Genomic DNA, 24,119 nt, shown 5'->3' on the forward strand with positions numbered 1-24,119 from the left:
AGATATGTATAATCATTTATTAGGTATACATTATTTATACATAAATGTGGCAATGAGCTACTTTATACTTATGAAGTTATGAAGGTACATCGTGATTCGTGATGGTGGACATTGGACGAAGACATGAATTAAATAACATTAGCTCAGTGCATGATAAAGGTTTAAGGTACCTACCTACCACTCAATACTATTCTATTTTAAACCGTGATCGATACATTCTTGCTACCCCTTCCCCTTTGTATAAGACTCATCAAGTCTTAATCAGCCTGATAAATATGGGCATGTGGCTCTAGTTTCCAGTTCATTTCACTATTGTCTTCTCATTATTTTTTAAGCACAGAATAAATGAAATAAATTAAATTTATTCTGTAGATCTTTAGGGTTGTCACAATTTCATCGAGCAAATCCGGGACAGATAAAAAAAAAAAAGTAAATTAATTAATAAATAAATATTATTGAATCATATTAGCCATTGGATATAACAGTATACTGTATAGCCAGTATAGGGTACGTATTACAAAAATGACACAATAGGTTATAATGTTATACAGTATATTATTATTTTATATTTAGCCTATGGATTTGGCATCATTGATTTATAAATTATTCTTTATTCTTTAACAATAACATTTTGACTCTCGATTACAATTATTATTATTTGAAAAAGTCGTCGAAATTAAACAGTTTTAATTTTTTCCTAAAACCGAGACATATAGGCCGTCCCGAAGTTTATTTTCGGGACACCAGTACAGTAACAAAAACCAGTGACAGTCCCGGAAAACCGGGACGAATGGCAACCCTAGTTCGTGATGGACATCACAGTATCAAATATCAATTCAGATTCTACTATTCTAGTGATCACGAACTAAGATATCTTACTGATTCTAGTACTTTTTTCGAAACCCTGATTAAACCACAGATTTCTATTTAATATTAAATTTAAGTGTATTAGTGTAGTATAAAAGTCTGTGGATTAAAATCAAACACGTCGTTACGCGATTCATAAACCTCGAAGACCGCGGCTTAATATACGTTCCGTGACCAACATCATACCGTATCAATAAATGATAACTCAGTACGTTAATATCATGTTACGAATACGGAGAAAATGCGAAAAAATATATTATGTAATAATTGGTAATTTGTATTTGTACCATATGGTTCGTTACCGGTTAATGGTGATACCCCGAAACTCCGAACTCGCAATTTACTGTTAACAGCGTTAACTGTTAAGTCTTAACTTTGTAGTTTGTTATTCTTAATATACTTATTAAGCTCTAGACACTGTATAGAAGAAGTTTTTTTTATAGATTTGATTATTTGTTTTATTAATCGTTGTCGGCATTAGTATCCATTGACATTGATTAGATTGAAAAGATAAATAAATTAAGAGTTATTTAACACTTTTATAATAATTATTAGAAAAATAGGAAAAACATGGTTCACGTCTCCAAGGGAACATTAATTACATGGTAAGTAGCAATATAGTATATATGATCTGTTCTGAACATTATCATTCTATGTAGTCCAAGTCACTTGGAATCCCAAACTGTTTGTCGATGACGCTATCTTCTAAGAAAAACTTCTTCTTGCACCACGACTTCACTGAAAAAACATTTTCTGTCCAACGATTTCCCGCTTCCTTGGCTACCTAAAAATAAGTTACAGCATGAATCTAATTTTATACCATATAATGGTAATCTAACGTTGAACATTTACATACTTGGATACTTTTCTTCATACACTCAATATCAACTGGATTGGAATCTTCATACTTCTTTAGTTCACTTTCTACACGTAATTTTTCTTCATTGAGTGCCTTGAGTTTGTTCAAAAGTGCTTGTCTTTCATCTGTTATCTCTTTTCCTACTTTTTCTTTTTCGATAATTTCTAAGTTCTGTTTAAACTTTTTTTCATACTCGTCCAATTTTGTTTTGGTATTATCTAATACATTTTTCTTAGACATTTTTGCTTTACTACAAGTTTGAAAATATAAAAAATATTTGAAGTGCAAGTACACAGAAAATACTAGAATACTTAAGATAATAGTGAGTAGAAATAGTTACCTTGGAAAAGACCAAAAATACACTGATGTTCCTATTTTATCAGTGTCAACTAAACCATCATCCACTAAATTTTGAATGACATCCTTTACTGATTGTACTATTATTTGTTTTTCTTTTGGTGCAATTTTTTCTAATTCCTAAACAGTTAAAATATATTTGTTTAAGTATAAAAATAATGAAATACGAGAAGAAATACCCATATCTTAAAATAAATGTTTGTTTCCATTGTTAAATATGAGACAAATTAATGAATTAATAACAAACCATTTTAATTCTTATTGAATGATGAAAAATCTGTTGTTATCAATAAAAATAAAAAAATTACTTTGAGCTGGTAAAAATCTTTCTTCTCATGAAATAAATCCAACATCCTGATACGTTTTTCCTCTGCACTGACTTGTTTTCTTTTAGACATTTTTGTTTAGATTCTAGAACAAAGGCATAATGTACTTATTATTAATTAAATCATCTTTTTTTAAAGTGATCAGTCAATGAAACAATTTTTATTACAATTGGATCAAACTAATGCTCTTGGAAAAAAATTCATTCTACAAGAATTGGATGAAGAACATTTATTTGTTTCAACTGATGTATTGGACACATTGGAAGATCGTGTTGACGAATTAATGGACCAACTTACTTTCACTCAAAATTAAAACTATTTAAAATTTAACTTTTAAAATAGTTTTTCTAATAATTTAATATGTCTTCTAAAGTAGGAATGGGTAGGGAATCGGGTAGGTTAAAAGATGCAGATAAAAAGAAGGTACTTGATACAGCAACTAGGAATCGTAGGGCACGTCGAGCTCTGGAGAGTTTGGAAATGGACAACTATCAACAAGATCCACATGCTGATATTGTATTGAATAAAAAAGCCCCTAAATTTTTAGATACTATTGAGGCTAAAGGAAGCAGACGTAAAAAGGAAAAGAGTGCTGAATATTATAAACAAAAGTAATCATCTTAATATTATATTCTAATTTCTAAGCATTGTAAATAGTATGTTTTTACAAATTAAATTAAATTTTAAATTAGATTTCGAAGGACATTTGAACAGTTAATTGAAGCTGATCAATTTAACAACCGTGATCCACCCAACTATAATACAATAGAAGCACCCTCATCAAACTTGCCACGTCGAATATTTTGTGCAGTTTGTGGATTCAGGAGTTCATACACATGTACAACATGTGGTGCACGATATTGTTGTATTTCGTGTTTTGGTACACACCAAGCCACACGATGTCTAAAATGGGCTGTATAAATTTCTGACATTGTAAATAATATGATTTCTCATATATTTTTAATTTTATACCTTTTTAATTATACAAATTATAATCATATACTTAATTAATTTTAATGTCATAAATATCTATGTTTTTTAAAGTATATAAATATAAATTGTAGTGTTAAATACCCATTTTTACTTATCTATCTATAAAATAATATTTCAGATTTAACGCTAGGATTTTCTATGCTTAAAATGTATGAATTATTATTGGTCCAATTAAGATTAAAAACTAAAAAGTTATGTAATAATTATTTTAAGTATGTAGAACTTTTAACGTGAATAATTTTTCTATTATATTTATGATAGGTAATATTAACTATTTGATTTAATAGTATATTAAAATTAAACCATTAGATAATGTTTCGGTTATGGTAAGTTTTTTTAAAAATAAATTCTCATCAACATTTTAATTCTGCTTGGAATTTTTATTCTAATAAAAGTATTAATTATAACTGTAATTATTAATCATATTTACTACTTAGTACTTACCTTTAATGAATTATAGTTTGTAATATTGTCTGATAAAAATATAACATATAAATAAAATAATGTAAACAATTTGAGTAATGTATATACATATATATGTATATATATTTGCATACTACATGTACACATCATTTTAAAATCTACAGAAACAAATATTAACTAAAAATATTTTTATAATTTGGTAGCTAGCAAGTGAATAATATGAATATATGAACAAAATTAACAATATTCAGATTTAAAATTATATTTTAAAAATAAACATATTATGCAATTGAATATTTTCTTCATCCATCATCATTTTTAATATTTTTATATATTTATGGTTTTACAGTATTAGGCAAAAATAAACTTAAAACACAGTTTCTAATAAGTAACTTTATTATGAGCTTATTATTAGTCCCTTTAATCAGGTTTAACAAAATTTGAATAATATGATTCTACAAAAAAAAACCTAATTTATTCAAACTTGTTGAATAGATTGAATTAACATTTTAATGCTTTTAAATAATAAATTTTCATTTATATCGTTAGAAATTTGTTTCTTCAATTCGGGTTCCTGTCGTTTGGTATCGACTTTGCTACTACTACTTTTTGGTGGTTCTGAGGTGATATCAGATCCAGTGTATGATTTATTATTAACTTTAGATATTAAATCATCAACCAGGTAAGTAAGACGTCTTAATTCAGCATTGTGTTGTTCAGTCATTAAATCTAAATCCCTTATAGCATTGGTTAAATCTTCTTGTTCTTGTAAACGTACATCTTCTTTAGCTTGCTCTTTACGTACTTGTCTGTTATATTCAAATAAAAGTAAGGCAGCAGCAACAACAAATATAATACCTTCGCCTAGTAAATTTGATCCGAGTTCGATGGCCATAGTTTCACTTAAAGGTTTGACCTTTCCAGCAGTACCAAGATTCATGAAATACATTTTCATTTTAACTTCACACCAATTGTAAAACTGAGCAGGTGGCATGCAAACATACGATCGAAATACTGGAGATTGTTTTGCTCGTTCTTTAACAAAATTAGCGATTGGTTTACTTACTTGGCGCAACAGTAAAGCGCCAAGCTTGGCGGCCGGAAAAGCACCGAGTGCTACCATATTTGATTAGAACTTCTGAATATTTGTTGTTGAAATTTCGTTCAAAGACATAATACGAAAAACAAAAGGTTAAACATAGTATTCAGAAACAAACTGACATTGTTTTTTTGAATAAAAATAAAAAATCTTTTAGATAAGAAACATTCGTTATCAATTATATGAAGTTGGGAAAGAAATTGCAGCTGTCAAATACTATCATGCATGTCTATCACGACTAAATATTAAATAATATCAAATAGATATTACACAAATAGATAAGACAAGTATTAAATACCTATTATAATATTATTATACAACAAAATTAATTTATATTTTATTATGAATTTATTTATTTATTTTATAATCATACTACCTATATGGTATTGGATAATAGTATTCAAAAATAAAAGTAACAATAAGTAATAATAATTTATTATAATTTATAATTTAAAATAAATGTTATTATACTTTAATCTAATCATTTCAATATAAATAATTTATAACGGTACCATGATTTTTAATAGTAATATTTAATTTCCTATTTTTTTATTTTAGGTTTAGTATATATTTTTTAATTATTATTTATAATAGACATTTACATTTACAATCTGTATACACAATTAATACAATAAAAAAATTAGTTAATGTTTGTATAAGATTTGAAATACATGAGAGAAGGTAGCATCCATTGACACTACTTTAAATTTACGGATTTAGGGGTTGTAAGTTGTTATTGATTATTTAAGAGATCATATAGCCATTTATTTTTGAGACAACAAAAGGGTTGTCAGGTAATGTACAATAGTAGAGTTAGTAGTGATAAGAATTAAGTGTGGATATTGTTGGTATGATGTAGAGTACGATTGCTGAAGTACCAGAGAGCATTAGAGAGAACACAAAATATAGTTATTAGTTGAAACGCTTGGATTTTATGAGATGCTTTGAAATCAATTAAAAAAAAATAAACCTATTTTAGTCATAATTTACATAACCGTCATAACCCCAATTAAAATGTATTGTACCAAGTAATAGCTTTTATTATATGATGCATAAATGTTCATAGCTAGTGAGTGTACAATTATTTAATCAATATTTCAGCCTATTATAATACAATGATCATTACTTACAATACTTTTAAATTGTAAATAATTTGAAAATGCTTCTAGTCGTATATAGTTACATATATTTAATCGCTGATATAATTGTATAAGTTTAAATTACAATTTAGGATGGCAGAGCGTTTAATAATGGTTTGGTACTTATATAATTGTCTTAAAATATTAGAATTAAACAAAAATGTATAATCCTATTGCATTTAAATTGGTAGGTACTTACATTGTTTAATCTGAAACGTTCACTGAATACAAAACAGAATTATTAATACTGAAAAATTAAATAAAATAATTCAGCTGAATATTGTGCAGATAGTGGGTACTTAAGTACTTTATAAATTATAAAATTGGAATTGAAACTTGGGACTTTGGGAGTCGTAGTCATATACTCATATTATAAAGATAATATTGCGCGCCAAAATCGAAATTGTGATATAGTAAAACCGATACCACAGAACAATGCTGATATACGACATCAGCTGTGCATCGAGATAGATAACAAATCTCGATGAGTCTGTGATAGAATATTATCAATTATTAGTGATTTAATTTAAAAATATTTTATAATCAAATCAATGGATTTTAAAATATGTATTAGCCTAGGGGTCTAGACATTGCCTAATGCCTAGTGGAAAACTGGAAAGTGGCAACGAGTAACAACCAATAGGTTGATAAATACCTACTAAGTACAAAACTATAATTATTTAGACTTTATTTGTATTTTTATTTATATGAACTGTGTTAAGTTATTGACAGTTAATAATTGATCATAATAACATAATTACATAAAATGATTATAGGTTTACTTAACACAAACATATAAGTTTATAACTATATACAAATTTAAACATTAATCTATTGTTTACTAAAAAACAAAATATTTTAAATATATCCACCAGGAATCAGTTGTGTTGATCACTATGTATAAGTAATTTAAGTGAGTAGTGTCATAGCGAACAATGATAGTCTGTTGAATTTGGGTATACAAGTAATAAATATTATTATTAGATGTATAAGTCCATGGAATTTGTCTCATATGTTAATGTAACAAGTTTACTGGTACCTCATATCTCAGAATTGTATTATTGCAATACTAATCAAGAGCGCCAGCAGGATAAAATCCCATCTGGAGCAAGGTAAAATTTACTTATAATTGTATACACCTACTAAAATAAATAAAATTAGAATATTAGTACTAATACAATATTATTGTAACATCTTTATTTATTAAACTTATCAACATTCTAATCCCTAATAAAACTGTACATTTAAATATTATTAATCATTAAATAAAAATTATGTGTGACAATAATATAAGTACAAATTCCTATCCAGAGCAATGACTCCTTTCGCTTTCCCCTGCGGGTTCGGTTAGGTTCTGTAATATGTAATAATAATGCGGGTTCCTTTGATACTATTTAAAACTGACATTGGCATTACTGCCAAAAATAAAACATCTACCACAATATAAACAGTTAGGTACTGGCATTGCATAACTATCCATTTACTTTTTTTCATATTAATTTTGTGACATCTATCTTGACCAGGAGTTTATATGTTTATTATTATTGTTGTGATACATTGATCACACAGACTTACATAATCTCCAACAACAGTTTTAATAATATTATAGTTATATCACTTTTATAAGTTTACTGTTGGTATAATCACAACTTTTTTAATAATTCCGATACAGTAGTCTTAGAAATTTAAATCTTTAAATCAGAAATTTTTATTAGGTCATTAGTTTATTTTTTAACAATTAGTTATACTGAACCAAGATCATTATGCAGATAATTTTCTGCATTGTGGGGAACTTCAGTATTTCATAGGTGCTGTTGTGCTTAGATCCATGTTAAAGGTTAGACCAATGTTATAGTTTTACTGTGTATTTTTTTCTTACTGAAAAGAATTACTTACTATGGAATTTAAATCAAATTAATTAAATGTTTAATTATTTAATATGTTTGGTAGATTTTTAAGTAATAGTTTGATATTTAATTTATTATACAGTTGATGAAAAATATGAGCTAAGATTGAGGACATTTTACCATTAGATATATAATATAGACCGTATAATAATATAATATTGTTATTAGAATAAATAGTTTGCCTATAGGTTAAGTATATATTAAATATACTGCCTATAAAATTATAATAATTATATATTTATACAAGTACTGGAGGAATAAAGGTATAATATAAATATATAATATTATTAATGTTTATATATCTACATAACATATATTATTATAGTGGTCTATTGAACTCTAAAAGTTTTATCTTATCTTTGTATGTACTTTGTTCAATGTAAAACGTCAGAGTTTTTATTGATTCCTGTTATAAACAGTTTTGTAGTCATTAGCTATGTGTTGTTGGGAAAAGATTCTACATATTTTTTATAGGTACTTTGACGTTGACCCAATAACTTATATAAGCATTATTTATAAAATAAAAGATGTATATTTAATGATAATTTACACTGTTATAGATTTAAAGATTTAATTAAAAATAAATTGCAAGAGTATTTCAATAATAATGTTGAGCAGTACTAAAGTATTGAGGAGATATGTCATCTCCCGTAGTTGTCAATGTTCATCACATTTCTCCGATGTCTCAAATGGATCTGTACTGGAAACTAATATTGATGTTAATTCAAAAGAATATCAGGTTAATATATTCATAAACTTATGTTTTTTGATAGTGTTACAATAGTTAAAGAGCAATTAAGTTAGAATGGTATATCACAGAGGTTCTCAAACTGTGCTCTGCTAGAGTAGTCTAGGGGCTCCGAGGCTCCCTGAACATATCTATATTAATTAAATTCAAATTATTATTATATTTCTTAGTATCTAAGTTATTTTTTAGTTATTGTTGCCTCAAATAGACATTTCTGATTTTTGGGACTCTGTAATTTTTTTTAGAAACATAAGGGCTCTGTGAACAAAACAATTTGAGAATCGCTGGTGTATAATAATATAATATATAAATTACATTACCAACATTTAGTTGGCTTAAATTCAAAAACTTAAAACTTGCAGTTTTATATGTACAGTGATCCTACATTTTCAATTATCCTGTATATGGATCAGCAATTTTAATTTTGATTCTTTATTGTAGGAAAATCGAACAGCAATGGAAATTTTAGTGCACAATTTGAAAAAGGCTGTAACTAATTCGATATCTGGCGGTGATTCAAAAGATAAGTTAAGGCACACATCCAAAGGAAAATTATTAGTACGTGATCGTATAGATTACCTTTTGGATTCAGGTTCACCATTTTTAGAATTGTCACAGTTGGCTGGATATGAACTTTATAAAGAAACGGTTCCATGTGGTGGAATAATTACAGGAATTGGACGTATTTCCAGGTACAATTTTTTTATACATAAATTAATTTAACTCAGAATTAATAAATTCTTTGTTGACAGAAAGGAATGCATGATTATTGCAAACGACGCTACAGTTAAAGGTGGGTCTTACTTTCCTATCACAGTAAAAAAACATTTAAGAGCCCAGGAAATAGCCAGTGAAAATAATTTACCTTGTGTTTATTTGGTGGACTCTGGTGGTGGCTACTTAAAAAAACAGGCTGAAATTTTTCCTGATAGAGAACATTTCGGAAGAATATTTTTTAATGAAGCAATCATGTCTTCAAAAAATATAACACAAGTTAGATATTTAAATTATTAAATTATATAATATGTATAATCACAAGAATATTTCAGATAGCTGTTGTGATGGGAAGCTGTACAGCAGGTGCTGCTTATTTACCTGCCATGGCTGATGAAAGTATAATTGTCAAAAATACTGGAACAATTTTTCTTGCTGGCCCCCCTTTAGTGAAAGCTGCAACTGGTGAAATAGTATCTTCAGAAGATCTTGGTGGTGCCAAACTTCATTGCTCGTAAGATAATTATATATAATTTTAATTTTAATTTTTAATTAGGGTTTGGATTTAAATGCCCTAAAATATTTAAAAAACTGCATTATGACCTAAAAATTAAAAAATGCTCTAAAAAAATGATTTTATAAACATTTTTTAAAAATAAATTTACATTAAATCATTTTAGTTTTTTAATTTTATTATTATTTAAAAAAAAAAAAAATGATGTATTAATAAATTAAATAAATATTAAAATTGAAAAAAAAAATGTTTATTTGACATTTAAAATTTGTTACAAAAAATACAAAAGAAACCGAATAAAAATATTACAACTTTAATTAAAAAGTATAACACTGTATAATGAAAGCTTCTTTAATATTTTGAAATTTAAATGATTGACTGTTAATTGCCAATGTTATTATAGTAAAAATTAAAATAATGTACATATATTACATAGTGCTATTATATTATATATTTTAATTAAGTCAATTCTTTTTGTCATAATACTAGAAATAGATCAAAAATGTCTTTAAAATTTAAAAAAAATGTCATAAATGACAAACAATTTTTATAATTAAAATATTGAGTACTTGAAACACATTTGTAACTTGAAAAGCATTGTATAACTGTATAAGATGCAAATGCATTGAAATCTGAGCTCTATTAATGGCTCATAGAGCATGACCTAAGCATGGCAAATACCAATCTATTTCAAGTATGTATGCAGTACATAAAATATTGTTGCAGTATTATTAGCAATTAATGAATAAACAATATATATATGAATTTTTTTTTAAATGTCTATAAATAATTTATTAATACACTAATACATCATTGAATAAGTTCTTAATAATTAAGTTTATTTTTTATAACTTGACAATTTTTTTTTATAATGTATTCTATTAAAAATTTGTTTTATATTAGTGTTTCTGGAGTTTCTGATCATTATGCTAATGATGATTACCATGCACTTCATATTACCAAAACCATTATTGCAAATTTAAATAATAATAACAATAAACAAAATATAAAGAATAATATTGATGTGCCAGAGCCACCATTATATCCTGATGAAGAATTATATGGAATTGTTGGTGACAATTTAAAAAAGAATTATGATGTCAGAGAGGTAGTAATTACTAATAATTATCATTGTACTTAGATTCAACATTTTTTTTTATTATCTTAAAATTATTAATTTATTTAGGTGATTTCAAGAATAGTAGATGGGTCAGTATTTTCTGAATTTAAGAAAAATTACGGAGAAACGTTGGTTACTGGATTTGCTAAACTATGTGGTTATCCTATTGGTATAATTGGTAATAATGGGGTGCTATTTTCTGAGTCTGCGTTGAAGGTATAGATATTTAAGTTCAGTATTTAATATATCACAATAACAAGAGAATATTTAAGTTTTCATTGTGATCGGAAAGGGAAAAAAATTATTTTTATATCTATTTACTATTTAGTATAAATTATGTATTACAGTCGTTGCCAGATAAATTGAGACGGCAACAGTGGCACAATAACAAAAAACTAGGGGTCCTCCGTACTATATTATTATTATTATTAAATCAAATATTATGATAATATTCTTTTATTTTATAGTAAAAAATAAAAATTGTATTAATTAATAATAATAAAATAATAACAACAAATCATGACTAGTTTATCCTACACTTACTGAAAAGTGTCCGCCGCCTCAATTTATCTGGCAATGACTGTATATAATTATATTATTAATTTTATTCTTTGTAGAATTTAAAATCTTACAATTTATTAGGTAATTATAGTGACATCTATATTTAATATAAACATAGATATTTATATTAACATACATTAGTTACAGTTTAAATGTATTATTTATTATTATTAAACATTTATGATTAATTGGGAGGGAGATACTTGATAGCGCTCTTAAAATATTCCCTTGCATCATAATTAGATTTATTAAATATTAATTTTAATTCAAAATTAAATTTCTTTCAGGGTACACATTTTATTGAACTATGTTGTCAGAGAAATATTCCACTGTTATTTTTGCAAAACATTACTGGTATGTTGAATTATACTTAAAAACATTTTAATAATTATAAAAAAAATATCTAAATATTTTTTATTTTCAATAGCTTATTGACAATTGTTAATGATTTACTAGGTTTTATGGTTGGAAAAGATGCAGAAGCTGGTGGTATTGCTAAAAATGGTGCTAAAATGGTTACAGCGGTATCCTGTGCATCTGTTCCTAAAATTACAGTTGTGATTGGTGGATCTTATGGTGCTGGAAATTATGGAATGTGTGGACGAGCATATGGGTAGGTAATACAAAAATAGCAGGTTTTTAGTTGTAATGATTTGTAAGAAAATTTGATTGGGTTGAAATTAAAACAATATTTTTTATATTATGCTTCATGTGTAGACCAAGATTTATGTATATGTGGCCTAATTCTCGAATAAGCATAATGGGAGGCGAACAAGCTGCAGGTGTTCTTGCCCAAATTCAAAATGACAAAAAAATCAGAGAAGGAAAACAGGTGAAACCAATTCACTATTGTTACAGTTTTAATAATATGATTTCTTTATAGTTATTATTTTTATAGTTAACAAAAGAAGAAGAAAAAATGTTAAAAGATCCAGTGATCAGACAATTTGAGAATGAAGGAAATCCATTTTATTCCAGTGCGAGGTAAGTAAAATGATAATCAGTCAAAACAAAAGTTTTAATTGGAATGAAAATTTGTGATCATGTCATATTGATATCCAAAATATTAATAGATGTTGGGATGATGGTATTATTGATCCTGTTCAGACAAGACAAGTTTTGGCAATGAGCTTATCTGCCATTCATAATTCACCAGTACAGCAGACCAAGTATGGAATTTTCCGGATGTAATCAATTAAGAAGTACCAATCTTAAATTGTGCCAGAACAATGATGTATGATACAGCTACTCCTAGATACTGTCAAAATCAATGCATTTATTTTATTATGTTTTCATGATAATTATTTATTAAATTATTTTATTATATTCTTTACTTACGCTCAAAATGTATGTTCGATCCATAGTGAAGTAACCATTTACAGTTATTACAGGTATGTGGGATTGGATAGTTTTCAAAGCTGTGAAAATCTAATATAAATAGTTAAGGTATCATTAATGTTGTGTACTGAAATCAATTCGAAAAAATCATTATAAAACCTCTTTCATCAACAATTACCTGCTCTTGAGTTTCTAAACTAAAGTTATTGCAAGCTATTGATTGTATTGCTATATTGGTTTTGAAACCCACCTATAGTAAAATAGTAATTTATATTAACTAGCTTATTTTTTATTTATAATTTTAATATTTTATTATATTTAAACTTTTAAAGGGTATATCACAAATATATGTAAATATATTATAGTATCTATCCTTCAGTGAGACAAAAAAATGTTAGTTGTACCACCCATGACCCACTTATTAATTATTATATTTGCACAGACCTGTGAAGTGTTTCGCTCCGCATACACTATTATAAAAAAAGTTATTCTCAACTTAACAGTGGATCAATATCAATTTTATTTTTTTTATAGATTAAATGATTTAATGTTTATCTTTGATTTTATACTAAAATCTAATAACTAGATAGTATATGATCTAAGGTGTAAATCAATAAGTAATATCGGAATTCTAAATTCTAATTGAAACATTCTAAACTTTATAATTTTAATTTTATTACATAATAATAGTAGTAGTATTATATAAATATAAAGTATTGAATACTTTTTCCAAAACTCATTTACCCCTAAGTATCCACTTGTCATTTACCATCCCATTTAAGTTGCGAGATAATTGTCTCGTAAAAACTCTCTCACACTGTTACTGTTATATATAATATTTTCTATATTATACAAATACAATACTACAGTAGATATTCTTACAATCTTACTATGCTATACTATAAGTCTATAATAACATTAATAACCCTTCACAGTGCATAGTATACTTGTTATTTAAAGGGTTTGATATAGGCAATTACAATGATATTTAAGAAAAACAAAAGTGTATAAGTACTTTGTCCACACGCATGCATACTACACTATGTGTCTATGTAGTATGTAGGTATTACAATTACACTGTACATAATTGCTACAGTATTAAACGACGTAACGAAACATTCTTAAAACAGATTTATTCTTGCTTGAATATGATGATCATTATTTTGAATAATACCCGAATTATAAAAACTTTGACCATGACATAATTTATACGCAAACCGCGAACGCAATAAGTCAATGTTTGTAGAGCACTAGAGCGTCTCATTTTAAGTAGTTTTTCATCATTACGTGCGTTATTTAAAAACGGCGACGTTATCTTTAAACGTGCGGTATACTATATTATTATACATCTCTTGGGTATGGGTTATTATGGGTGTGCATGATGTACCCACTTGATTAGTGACTGAGTACGCAGCCTCGCACAGAACAACCACATTTATAATCGACCACGCAGCAGTCGGGAAGTATACGTTGTAGTGTACGATTGATTGATGTTGACCAATGTACAGGGCAGCGATACCGTATAGAGCTTGCACGACGATCACCGACTGCACGGCGAAATTTAATTCGTACAAGCCGCAACCGGTATCTATCAGCCCACTGGACATGTCGGAAAGTTTTCGCCAAAGTTCAACAAAATGGGACACGTGCGTTTCAACATCTATGCCACCGCCATCGATTCTGTCCGACGTATCAACAGTTATTGTCTGTGCCTATATCAAATATCAATACAGCCAATACAGGAGTTATAAATATATTCATAATTTAAGTATAATTGTGTAGGTTGTAAGTATACATATAGTTCAATAGTGAAACAGGGGCGCAAGTGTTTCATCGCGTTCCTTGCATCTTTTAATTGCAAAATGTTTTCACTTTTCGGGTTATTACAAATACAAAATATAGATGAAATTCGTCTAAAATAATATATAATAATATATTATTATGAGGCTTCTTAAAAATTATAATATAAAATAATTTATAATAGATAAAAATAATATCTATCATATAGGTATAGATGTTAATAAAAAGTACTATCCATACTGTTGCAGTATCTCAAGAAACATATAATTGTAAACAAAATTACAATATCTATATACAGTTGCAGTTCATAAAATATAATACATAGATATTAATTATGTATATTTTGACCGACCTCAGTTTTCTTTATAAAATATAAAAACTATCATAGGTGCAATTTGAGGGGGGCTTGAGCACCCCCAATTTTGAAATTAGCACCAGCAAATTGTTTCATGTTAATTAAATTTTAATAGTAACAGGTATCCATAACCTCAAGATAACGTTATAAAAAAAGATAGAGGAGCTTCAGCACCCTCAGTCTTTTCATTGAAATTGCGCCCCTGAAATTATAAAATTGAAATAAATGTTCTGAAATATTACAAGTCATATTTTTAACCGGCATTATACATTCATTATCGTTATCATACATTAACAATAATAAGTACCTATTTATTTATACATTGAAAATTTGAAAATATTTAACTTCAAAATTAAAAATACATTAAATTAAATTTATTTTTCGAACCTTTTCTTATGCAAAATCAGTTAATATATTTTTAAAATTCAAGGTTTTTCATCACTTCACTCAATAGTTGTTAATTATCTTTAATTTAGAAAAGCTTTTTTCACTTGATGCAATCGCGATGTTAAAATAACTCGGAGTGCTACAGCTACGTTTGGTATAAAATTGTTATTATTTACAATAAACAGCAGTCTGTAATACAGACGTGGTCATGCCGTACAGAGTCGTTGGAAGTCCCATACTCCCATCAAATGCCTCTATGTTTCCAAGGACCTAGCTTTATCCTAACTATCCCTTGTTTTTGGCGACACACGTTTTGTACCCCATTGTCAAAAACACGTGTGAGTTTCTACTTTCTACATGACCTTACAATGTGAATTGTCCCTATCATCAGGAATAAAAGATTTACATTGAAATTAACCGTTAAATGCGCGCAAAAACTTGACCATTATTTATTTTATTTGTTATGTTTAAACTGCTTTACAAAATATACAACTATGATATGTCACCACATCATTACAATACTTTCTACTGCAACATATTTTATGCAGGACAAAATGGAATTATGTATCTACCTATACTACCTATATTAGAAATAGATACATACAACCATCTAAGTACTTTAAAATACTGCGTGTATGATTACATGAAGTGTAATGAAACACTAGGTTTCATCTTGAATAGTACGAGAGTAGAAGAGCGAATACGAAAATATATAATAATATTATACTAAATTATTACTAAACTTGTATGTAACCCGAAAAAAACTGAGGGATACAACTCGTTTTCAGCCCTGTGTGCCATAATTATGCCATTTGTGTAGTCGTAGTAGAGCACTAGAGCATCAAAGACATAAAACTTACCAAAAATTTATTGAGCAATTTCTTAGAGGCTATAGTCAATAAATAGCAATCCGTGACCCACTGAATGGTTGTAAGGTTTGAGTAAAAATAAATGAGCCAATGAGCGTACATGTAAATGGGTTTTACTTGCGATGTCAAGGCGCAGTTTGCGACCAACTCGAGCGTTGTTACGATCGTACAACCAATGATGAGCAAAACGATAAGAATCGATGAGCCGAGCTTCAATTCCGAAACATAGTACTGTTCATATTGTATCTGTTAAATAAATAGGAAATAATTGACATGTTTAAATATAATATAGGTACCTAGTGTATGTATATTTTCAAGGTGAACAAACCTATCGCTCACAATATTTATATTTAACATAACATTTAAAAAATATTTGATTATTAACCGATAGAGTTCAATTAAAATTTTGCATAGAAAGTGACCCTTAATTCCTGCTTCTTATTATTACTTGGAGTTTTAAAATGTTAATACATACCTAATTATTTAAATAATTACTTTGATATTTATACATATCTCATGTAACCACTAATATTTATAATTTAAAATATAAATTAACACAATTTTATTGTATTTTTAGCGATTTCCTATAAAATTAAAAATAATTGGTGGTATAATATATTACCTCTTCATTTTATTTTGACCTGTGCATCCAATGACGATTTTATAAAGTAAATAAACTGCCCTGTATAGATTAAGCATATTATTATTTATTATAGAAAACATAGGTACCCCAAAATTATTAAATAAAAATAAACTCGTAAAAAAATAATTATATTTTTGCCTTACATTACATAATTGGATGTAATATTAAGTTATTTGTAAAAATGTAATCATGGTTTTCCTATTGGCCTACATAATTAGATCCACGGTCAATGGTCATAAATAGGTACTCATAATTTATGATGGCGTATTATGTATGATATAATATGCAGGATAATATACATGGTATAAGTATAATGTATTTAAACCTGATATTCTCTCCAGAGTTTGAAATATTTTTCTCGGTTCTGGTGTGCTTTGCTCGCTAACAACGGATTCAACACAACAATAAGGACGGACAGCGATGTCATCAGCGCGTAGTTTATGTTGTCCAGCGTCAGGTCGTCCAAGAACGGTTTCAATATACTCTCTGAGTAGATAAGACGGTAAAATATAAAACACGAAAACGTGTAGAATATTACCGTGTACATCCATTCCAATATGAAATATCTATCGCCCTGATGATGAGTCTCAAATGCGTTCTCTTCGGCTGATGAATACAATTTAAATCATTACGATTTTAGGTATGAACTATGAGGGGTTTATTATAAGTAGATTCGATCATTTTAAATAGCATACTATCATGGGTGGTATGTATATTTATTTGATACCGTATAATATGTGCACGAAGAATTCCGTAGGCATTCTACGGATTCTATTTAAATAACTCGTGTACCATATTATGGCATACATTATATTATATTATAATATAGAATGAAGGCTGTATCCTGAGGATTTGAATAGTTAAATAGGTAACAATATAAATGAGTCCTGTCCCTCTTTATAACTTACTTACAAGTTACAGCTTATTTATATTAACTATCATTACATAATAAATAAAATGATTGAAAACATATAGTATATTTTACAGTGGCTTACTATTAATATAGATATGTGCCAACTTGGCTACTTAATGGTGGTAAGTAGTAGGTACAAGGTACATATATTTAATGTATTAATAATGTAAAATGTAGATAGGTACTTTAATGCCATTAATAAATCATAATCTGGAATATCATAGAAAATTAGTTAATAGTTAGGTATTTTATCTAAAATATTTATTTAATGAATGTAAATAATAATACTTTAGCTAAATTATAGATTAAAGGATTAAATACTAAAAGGCTACTATACCCGTACATGTTGAAGGCTTTTATTGGAATTTTAATGAAATAAATATAGATACGTATATAACTATATAAGAAAAGAATACTTACAGGGTATTTTCGTGATGATACACATTGATCGGAGCAAATAGTTTAAGTACTTAGTTGCCCTTAAATAAGCACTGTTCTTATTAAATACCATAATTCTTGTCGATTTATTTAATTAATCAACTAAGTTAGCTAGGTTATTTAGTAATCAGTATAGTAGAATATATTAGTATTCATTATTATGATTTTATAAATATATTAACAACAGTAAGAACTACTACGATAGGTAGGTAGGTAATTATAATTTATAATCAATGATATTATAGTTAGTGTTTTCACTATAAATTATATATATTTATATGATTTAAATTTGTAAAATATAAGTAAATATAGGAATTCACATTTTAAAATAAAATATATAGACCCAGACGCCTAGTCAATAAGATTTAATGCCCTCTTTTAAAGTAATTTGATAATCATAATTTTTAATGTGTGTTTTGTAATTTGTAATTATTATTGAATTCATTTAAGTATGAAAAATGTTAAAATACAAAAACAAGAAGTTATGGACTATTTTAATTTTAATTTGAGTTAATTTTTATGTTTCTTACAATTTATAATAATACAATGTGACACCAATAAATTTACACGCACATTTAAGTTAATTCAAATATACTTTAAGACACGTTTATCATATCGAAATGAATAATAATGATAAATGATTACCTATCTCGGAAAAAATATTTATTTTTTTTGTTTAGGAGTTAAAACGCGTTTATTAAAATAATATCAGTAATAATTATAATTAATAATAACACGTATGAACGGTGGACAACTGCACAAGTACAAAGCTTGACGTGATGGTTCCCACATTAAAGTATTAAACTTATTTTATTATTTATTTGAACTCTATTAAAATATTCAACTTCAATAATTGGTACTTTTACCCCCACGATAAAAATTAAAATAATGTTGTAGATAAAAATGGTTAATAGCCAATAGGTACCAATAATGTGCTAGCTACTATGCTACAAACAAAAAAATATAATAATAATTTACGATTTACTTTAATAATAATTATTAGTTATCTTGTACCTATCTATCTAAATAATTATAGTACAACAGTCATGCGACGATAATAATTCATATTATAATATCTATTATATTTAAAGCCACTCAAGCTAACCATTTATTATAAAACTATTATAAGTTAATTTATTCCTAAAATAAAGTAAATTGTGAAGTTACACATATTCGCCGATTACAAATTGGTGACATGTGCATAGTGCATATTTTTTATAGGTACTACAGCTAGTATAATATATAGTTATTTAACACGGCGTAGTTGAGTAAATTCCAAATAACTCATGATTAAATGATTTAAGTCAATACTACTGTTTCTACTTATATACAGTAATGATCCTTATTAGCTTCCAAACAATTTTTCTCTACTCATCCGGCCATCCCATTTCTTATGCGCATGATAAAATCATCATAGTATCACAACATAAATCATTTAGTGCTGTTAGTTTCATTAATATAAGAGTGAATCGACATAATATCAAACTTTTAGGCCGTATAAAGTATGACACGCGGTTAACAATCGTTAACGAAATTTGGAATGTAACGACGCACATGTGTGATATGCAGTCGTAATAATCGTTATTATTATTATTTTATTGGTCACACATAAGTATAGATACATTAATAGAACGGTGGCGATGTACACTTTTTCTCTCGTCTTTTGGATTTGCCTATGTTTGGATTAATGTGACGCTAGGACGGTGGTTATCGCTGTCGCTGAGTGACGGACCATACAGCGGCTATTGTTACACACGTGGACCACGACTCGGCCCCAATAGTGATGACTGATGACTATACGTTAACGACGACGCGTTGAAGGCAAAGACGGTACGGGGTGAGTTGCTTGGAATACAAATGTCAGTAGTGTCGACTCAGCAGCTATTATTTCCGAGTACGGAGCAGCCGGTGCAGGTGCCCTGCAAAATCGTCGGCGACCGGACAGAGACAGCGTTACCGACAGGACGATGGTTACCCAGTATCAGGACCGACAGGACCTGTGAGCTGGCTGTCCGCAGACTACCTGTACCTATTTTTCCTCTTTTTCGAAATCTGACGGCAGAGTCCTGTCCGTTCTGTCCTCGTGCAATCGCCGTCGTCGCAAACTATATTATATATATCCGTTCGCCGTACCTGTACGTGAAGGTCAAGACGCACGTATAATTAAACGTGTACGTGGTAATTTTCAGTCAAGGAGAAAAATATGTATAAATATGAATCAATGTGACCAGTGGCTGTTTGATTTTAACAAAATCTCATCGGTGTTCCACAATATTTTAAGTTGCGGTAATTTTTTTTTTATATTATATTTTTACTATTCATTATTATTTTAATTGTTTAAAAAAATAATAACATCCCCGAAGAGTAAACACAATAATAAAAAAAAGTACTAGTAGTAATAGCATGCTACTTTATAGACATTTTTTACTATTACTGCCCCCGGTCACTTTTTGCAGTTTTTCCCTAAAAAGCAAAATATACGTATTTTTAAGATGAAACCGTACTCCAGACTTACTTTTTTGAAAAAAAAACTCGTATGCAAGTTTTCGCACTGAAGGATTCATTTTTGAATTCTGAAACTTTACACGCACTGTTAAATGAGTGGCAAAAACAGTTTACGTAAAAAAAAAACAGGATATTATCGATATTTTTTTTTTATATTACGACCCCCGTTAACTATTTTCAATGATTAAGGTTGATAAATATTTAAAATTGATTTAACAGTTAATATTTAATTTTAATTATTTCCATAAATATAATTAAATATTAAAAAATAAATATTGGTTGTTCATCATTTAATAAATAATAATTTAAATTTATTTAATACGTATTAGTTAAATTATGACTATATGAAATATACTGAATTCAATATACATTAAATATTTAATAATGATTAAAAATAAATATTTATTAAGGTTAGTTAATATAGTGGTATAATAAATAATTTAAAACATGTATTTAAGAAATATTTACATTATTGTATATAAATAATATAAAAATTTACGTATTCTTAAAAAATTAAAATTACAATGTGTCTATTAATTAATGATTTGCGTCAAGTTCTGACCACCAACTTTTTATTATAGGTACCAACCTAATTAAACAAGTTAAAAAATAAAAACAAAACCGCAAAAACAGGATTGTCCGGTAAAGCAGAAATCTGAAATATACTACATTATTATTGTGTAAGCACTATACCAATCTATTATCAATTGGGTAATCGAAAAAAAGCGCCAGAAAAAATCTCCGATATAAAAATAAGGTAAAAAAAGCCACGTACTGACAGAATATATTATGTCAAAGTTGTATTTTAAATTTTTAAACAATAAGTATATAACATTTTTTAACATATCTATAAACCATATAAATATAATAAAGTATTATTAGATATTTAGATGTAATTTTTTTTATAGTTACCTTTTAATAAAATAAATGTTGTAACTAGTATAATAAATTCGGTGCATAATAATTTAATATAATATAACATTTAAAAAAACGTCAACAAATATCAATTAACCATGGTAATGAATGATTAATAAAATAATTTATATTATATAGTATAACTTTCTATAACTATTAATGCCTGTATTTAAAGCTAAAATGAACAAATAAAATAAATATATCTTATAATAATATATTAATAATAACATTATGTTTACGTGTATCGCATTACTCGGCTTGTCCGGCGCATCGTACAGACAATTTCACTACACTTATGCGTAGAGCAACACATTAATGATAATAATACATATAATCCTATGTAGGATACAGTGGACGCCGTTTACAAGACTCACGAATAAAAGGTTCAGTCGCTTATTAGACTCAAAATCGTCTGGAACGGTCTGGAAGTATTCAAATACATTATAAAAAATTCGGTTAGACGTATAAGACTCATCATTTCGTTTATAACACTCAAATTCCGTAAAAAATGAATGGTAAGAAATAAACATTTTTGGTTAAAATTTAGAAATAAATTGATTTTTAAAAATTACATATTTTTTTTAGGGTTATTTGTGGTTTCGATTCATGTTTTATTATGTGTGAATGTATAACATGTATAATTTTATCGCATTTCACATTTTCGCAATTATCGTTATGGTAATATGATTACAATAGAAATATATTTTCGGAATATTAGTTTATAACTCAAAACAAACCAAAATTACAACTTTTTTTTCATAAATTATTATTATCATAACATTTAATAAATTTTTTTAATATGTATTTATAATTTTAATTTTTTATCAGAATTTTTAAATTTATTCAATAATAAGTATGCAATGTGTAATATTATGTATTAAAGTATATTATAAAATTAAAGCAAAATATGTAGTCAAATAAAACCCATAAATATGTAATTAATTTTTTTTCTCCACTTCGCCTATAAGATTCATTCGGATATAAGACTCACTTTGTACTGGTCCCAAAGTGAGTCTTATAAACGTATATAAAGATTTGCTGACCATTGGTTGTGAGCTTACTATTACGCGATATTTGATTTATTTTTATTTTTTACTTTTACAATAATAATAATTTTTCACAGGTCAGCATTGCGGTGGTCAACGGCAATCCCAATCAAATTACCGGTCCGGCGAGGCAAGCGCCAGATCGATATGTATAATATATGTATATACATGCAGCATTCCGAGCGCATGCCGATGCAAATTAATGCGTCCCGTTTGGTGTCCGTGACACGATGTCAGTGATGTAATTATGTCACTACAATATTTTGATATATTATAATAAATAAATATGTACCGTCACCACAGCCACAGTCAGGTCATATAGATAATATAAATATATGGATCTCGTTCAGTACCGTCGTGTCACCGCGACTAGACGTCGTCACTCAATAAGACATGCTGACCATTATTGGCTGCGATAGTCACTAGCTGTAATCCCATAACACGATGTTTGATTATTTTTTTTTTACTTTTACAATATCTTGGTGAGACGTCTCCGACACCGACATTGCATTTTTGTACCACCGCAAAATGCCACTAGCGGTTTGGATCGACTTCTATTCATCGGTCGCCGTATTATTTTTATGCGTCCCCCGCGATTGCGTTCGGCTGCTGTTCGTCAGCTTCCGCCCGCGTTGCGACGCGTAAACGTCGTACACCAGGCCGTTTTAATATTGACGTGCGTCCGAGCGTGCCACTACTTCATATAGCAACCTACTCGGTGTTAAGCGCTTCAGTACGTTTTTAATATTTGTATCATTGTAACCGGCCGGCTTTTTCGCCGGTTGTTCCATCGCCGCACGCCAACTATATTCTCTACCGTTTGTCGTTACCTATTTGTACGTGCAACCAGTGGCGGCTCGTGGGGTTCATTGAAGGTAGGGCACAAATATTTCCTTCTTTTTCCACTATGACAACATTAAATTTACCATCAATTCCTGATGATTTTTTAAATAAAATAAAATAAGTTTGTTGATACCTTTGATACTAAAACTTATACGCTTATAATGTATCTTGCATAACAAATAATTAAAAAAAAAATTATGGTTTAAAAATAAATATTAAATATAATTCGTATGCAAGTTTTTGCGGTGAAGGATTTATTTTTGGACTCTGAAACTTTACACTCGTCGTAAGACGGGTTGCCGAAACAGTTTGCGCGCAAAAATACACGAAATAATAGAGATTTTTATTTTATATTACGACCGACCACGGTTTTGCCGTTTTTCACCTAAAAAACTAAATATACGTATTTTTAAGACGGAAGCGTACTCGCGATGCCTCTA

At 27.9% G+C, this 24,119-nt stretch overlaps 6 protein-coding genes across 6 annotated transcripts; 3 read left to right on the forward strand and 3 right to left on the reverse strand.

Moving 5' to 3' along the window:
- Positions 1-1,329: 1,329 nt before the first annotated feature.
- Positions 1,330-2,865, forward strand: LOC132920785 (general transcription factor IIH subunit 5). The gene is made up of 2 exons (XM_060983456.1): positions 1,330-1,472; positions 2,548-2,865. The coding sequence occupies exons 1-2, from the start codon at positions 1,438-1,440 to the stop codon at positions 2,720-2,722; spliced, it is 210 nt and encodes a 69-aa protein (XP_060839439.1). The 5' UTR covers positions 1,330-1,437; the 3' UTR covers positions 2,723-2,865.
- Positions 1,394-6,422, reverse strand: LOC132920770 (meiotic nuclear division protein 1 homolog). Its single transcript, XM_060983431.1, has 5 exons — positions 6,263-6,422; positions 2,392-2,494; positions 2,067-2,203; positions 1,724-1,976; positions 1,394-1,651 (listed from the first exon to the last, which is right to left on the reverse strand). The coding sequence occupies exons 2-5, from the start codon at positions 2,479-2,481 to the stop codon at positions 1,514-1,516; spliced, it is 618 nt and encodes a 205-aa protein (XP_060839414.1). The 5' UTR covers positions 2,482-2,494; positions 6,263-6,422; the 3' UTR covers positions 1,394-1,513.
- On the forward strand, positions 2,770-3,480 carry LOC132920777 (zinc finger HIT domain-containing protein 1). Its single transcript, XM_060983442.1, has 2 exons — positions 2,770-3,020; positions 3,102-3,480. Exons 1-2 carry the CDS (start codon positions 2,770-2,772, stop codon positions 3,328-3,330), a joined length of 480 nt encoding a protein of 159 aa, XP_060839425.1. The 3' UTR covers positions 3,331-3,480.
- Positions 4,204-5,076, reverse strand: LOC132920763 (putative OPA3-like protein CG13603). Its single transcript, XM_060983417.1, has one exon. The coding sequence runs from the start codon at positions 4,946-4,948 to the stop codon at positions 4,304-4,306; it is 645 nt and encodes a 214-aa protein (XP_060839400.1). The 5' UTR covers positions 4,949-5,076; the 3' UTR covers positions 4,204-4,303.
- A 1,918-nt stretch (positions 6,423-8,340) lies between the features above and the next one.
- On the forward strand, positions 8,341-13,083 carry LOC132920756 (methylcrotonoyl-CoA carboxylase beta chain, mitochondrial). The gene is made up of 12 exons (XM_060983405.1): positions 8,341-8,444; positions 8,531-8,709; positions 9,160-9,410; positions 9,471-9,711; positions 9,768-9,946; positions 10,850-11,054; positions 11,133-11,282; positions 11,915-11,981; positions 12,084-12,240; positions 12,345-12,459; positions 12,526-12,611; positions 12,701-13,083. Exons 2-12 carry the CDS (start codon positions 8,578-8,580, stop codon positions 12,816-12,818), a joined length of 1,701 nt encoding a protein of 566 aa, XP_060839388.1. The 5' UTR covers positions 8,341-8,444; positions 8,531-8,577; the 3' UTR covers positions 12,819-13,083.
- Positions 12,702-18,416, reverse strand: LOC132920791 (uncharacterized). Its single transcript, XM_060983467.1, has 7 exons — positions 18,353-18,416; positions 17,345-17,625; positions 16,368-16,622; positions 14,357-14,677; positions 13,144-13,215; positions 12,966-13,055; positions 12,702-12,885 (listed from the first exon to the last, which is right to left on the reverse strand). The coding sequence occupies exons 1-7, from the start codon at positions 18,375-18,377 to the stop codon at positions 12,823-12,825; spliced, it is 1,107 nt and encodes a 368-aa protein (XP_060839450.1). The 5' UTR covers positions 18,378-18,416; the 3' UTR covers positions 12,702-12,822.
- Between the last annotated feature and the right edge of the window lie 5,703 nt (positions 18,417-24,119).

Source organism: Rhopalosiphum padi, chromosome 1, assembly GCF_020882245.1.
Source record: "Rhopalosiphum padi isolate XX-2018 chromosome 1, ASM2088224v1, whole genome shotgun sequence".
Taxonomy (NCBI): domain Eukaryota; kingdom Metazoa; phylum Arthropoda; class Insecta; order Hemiptera; family Aphididae; genus Rhopalosiphum; species Rhopalosiphum padi.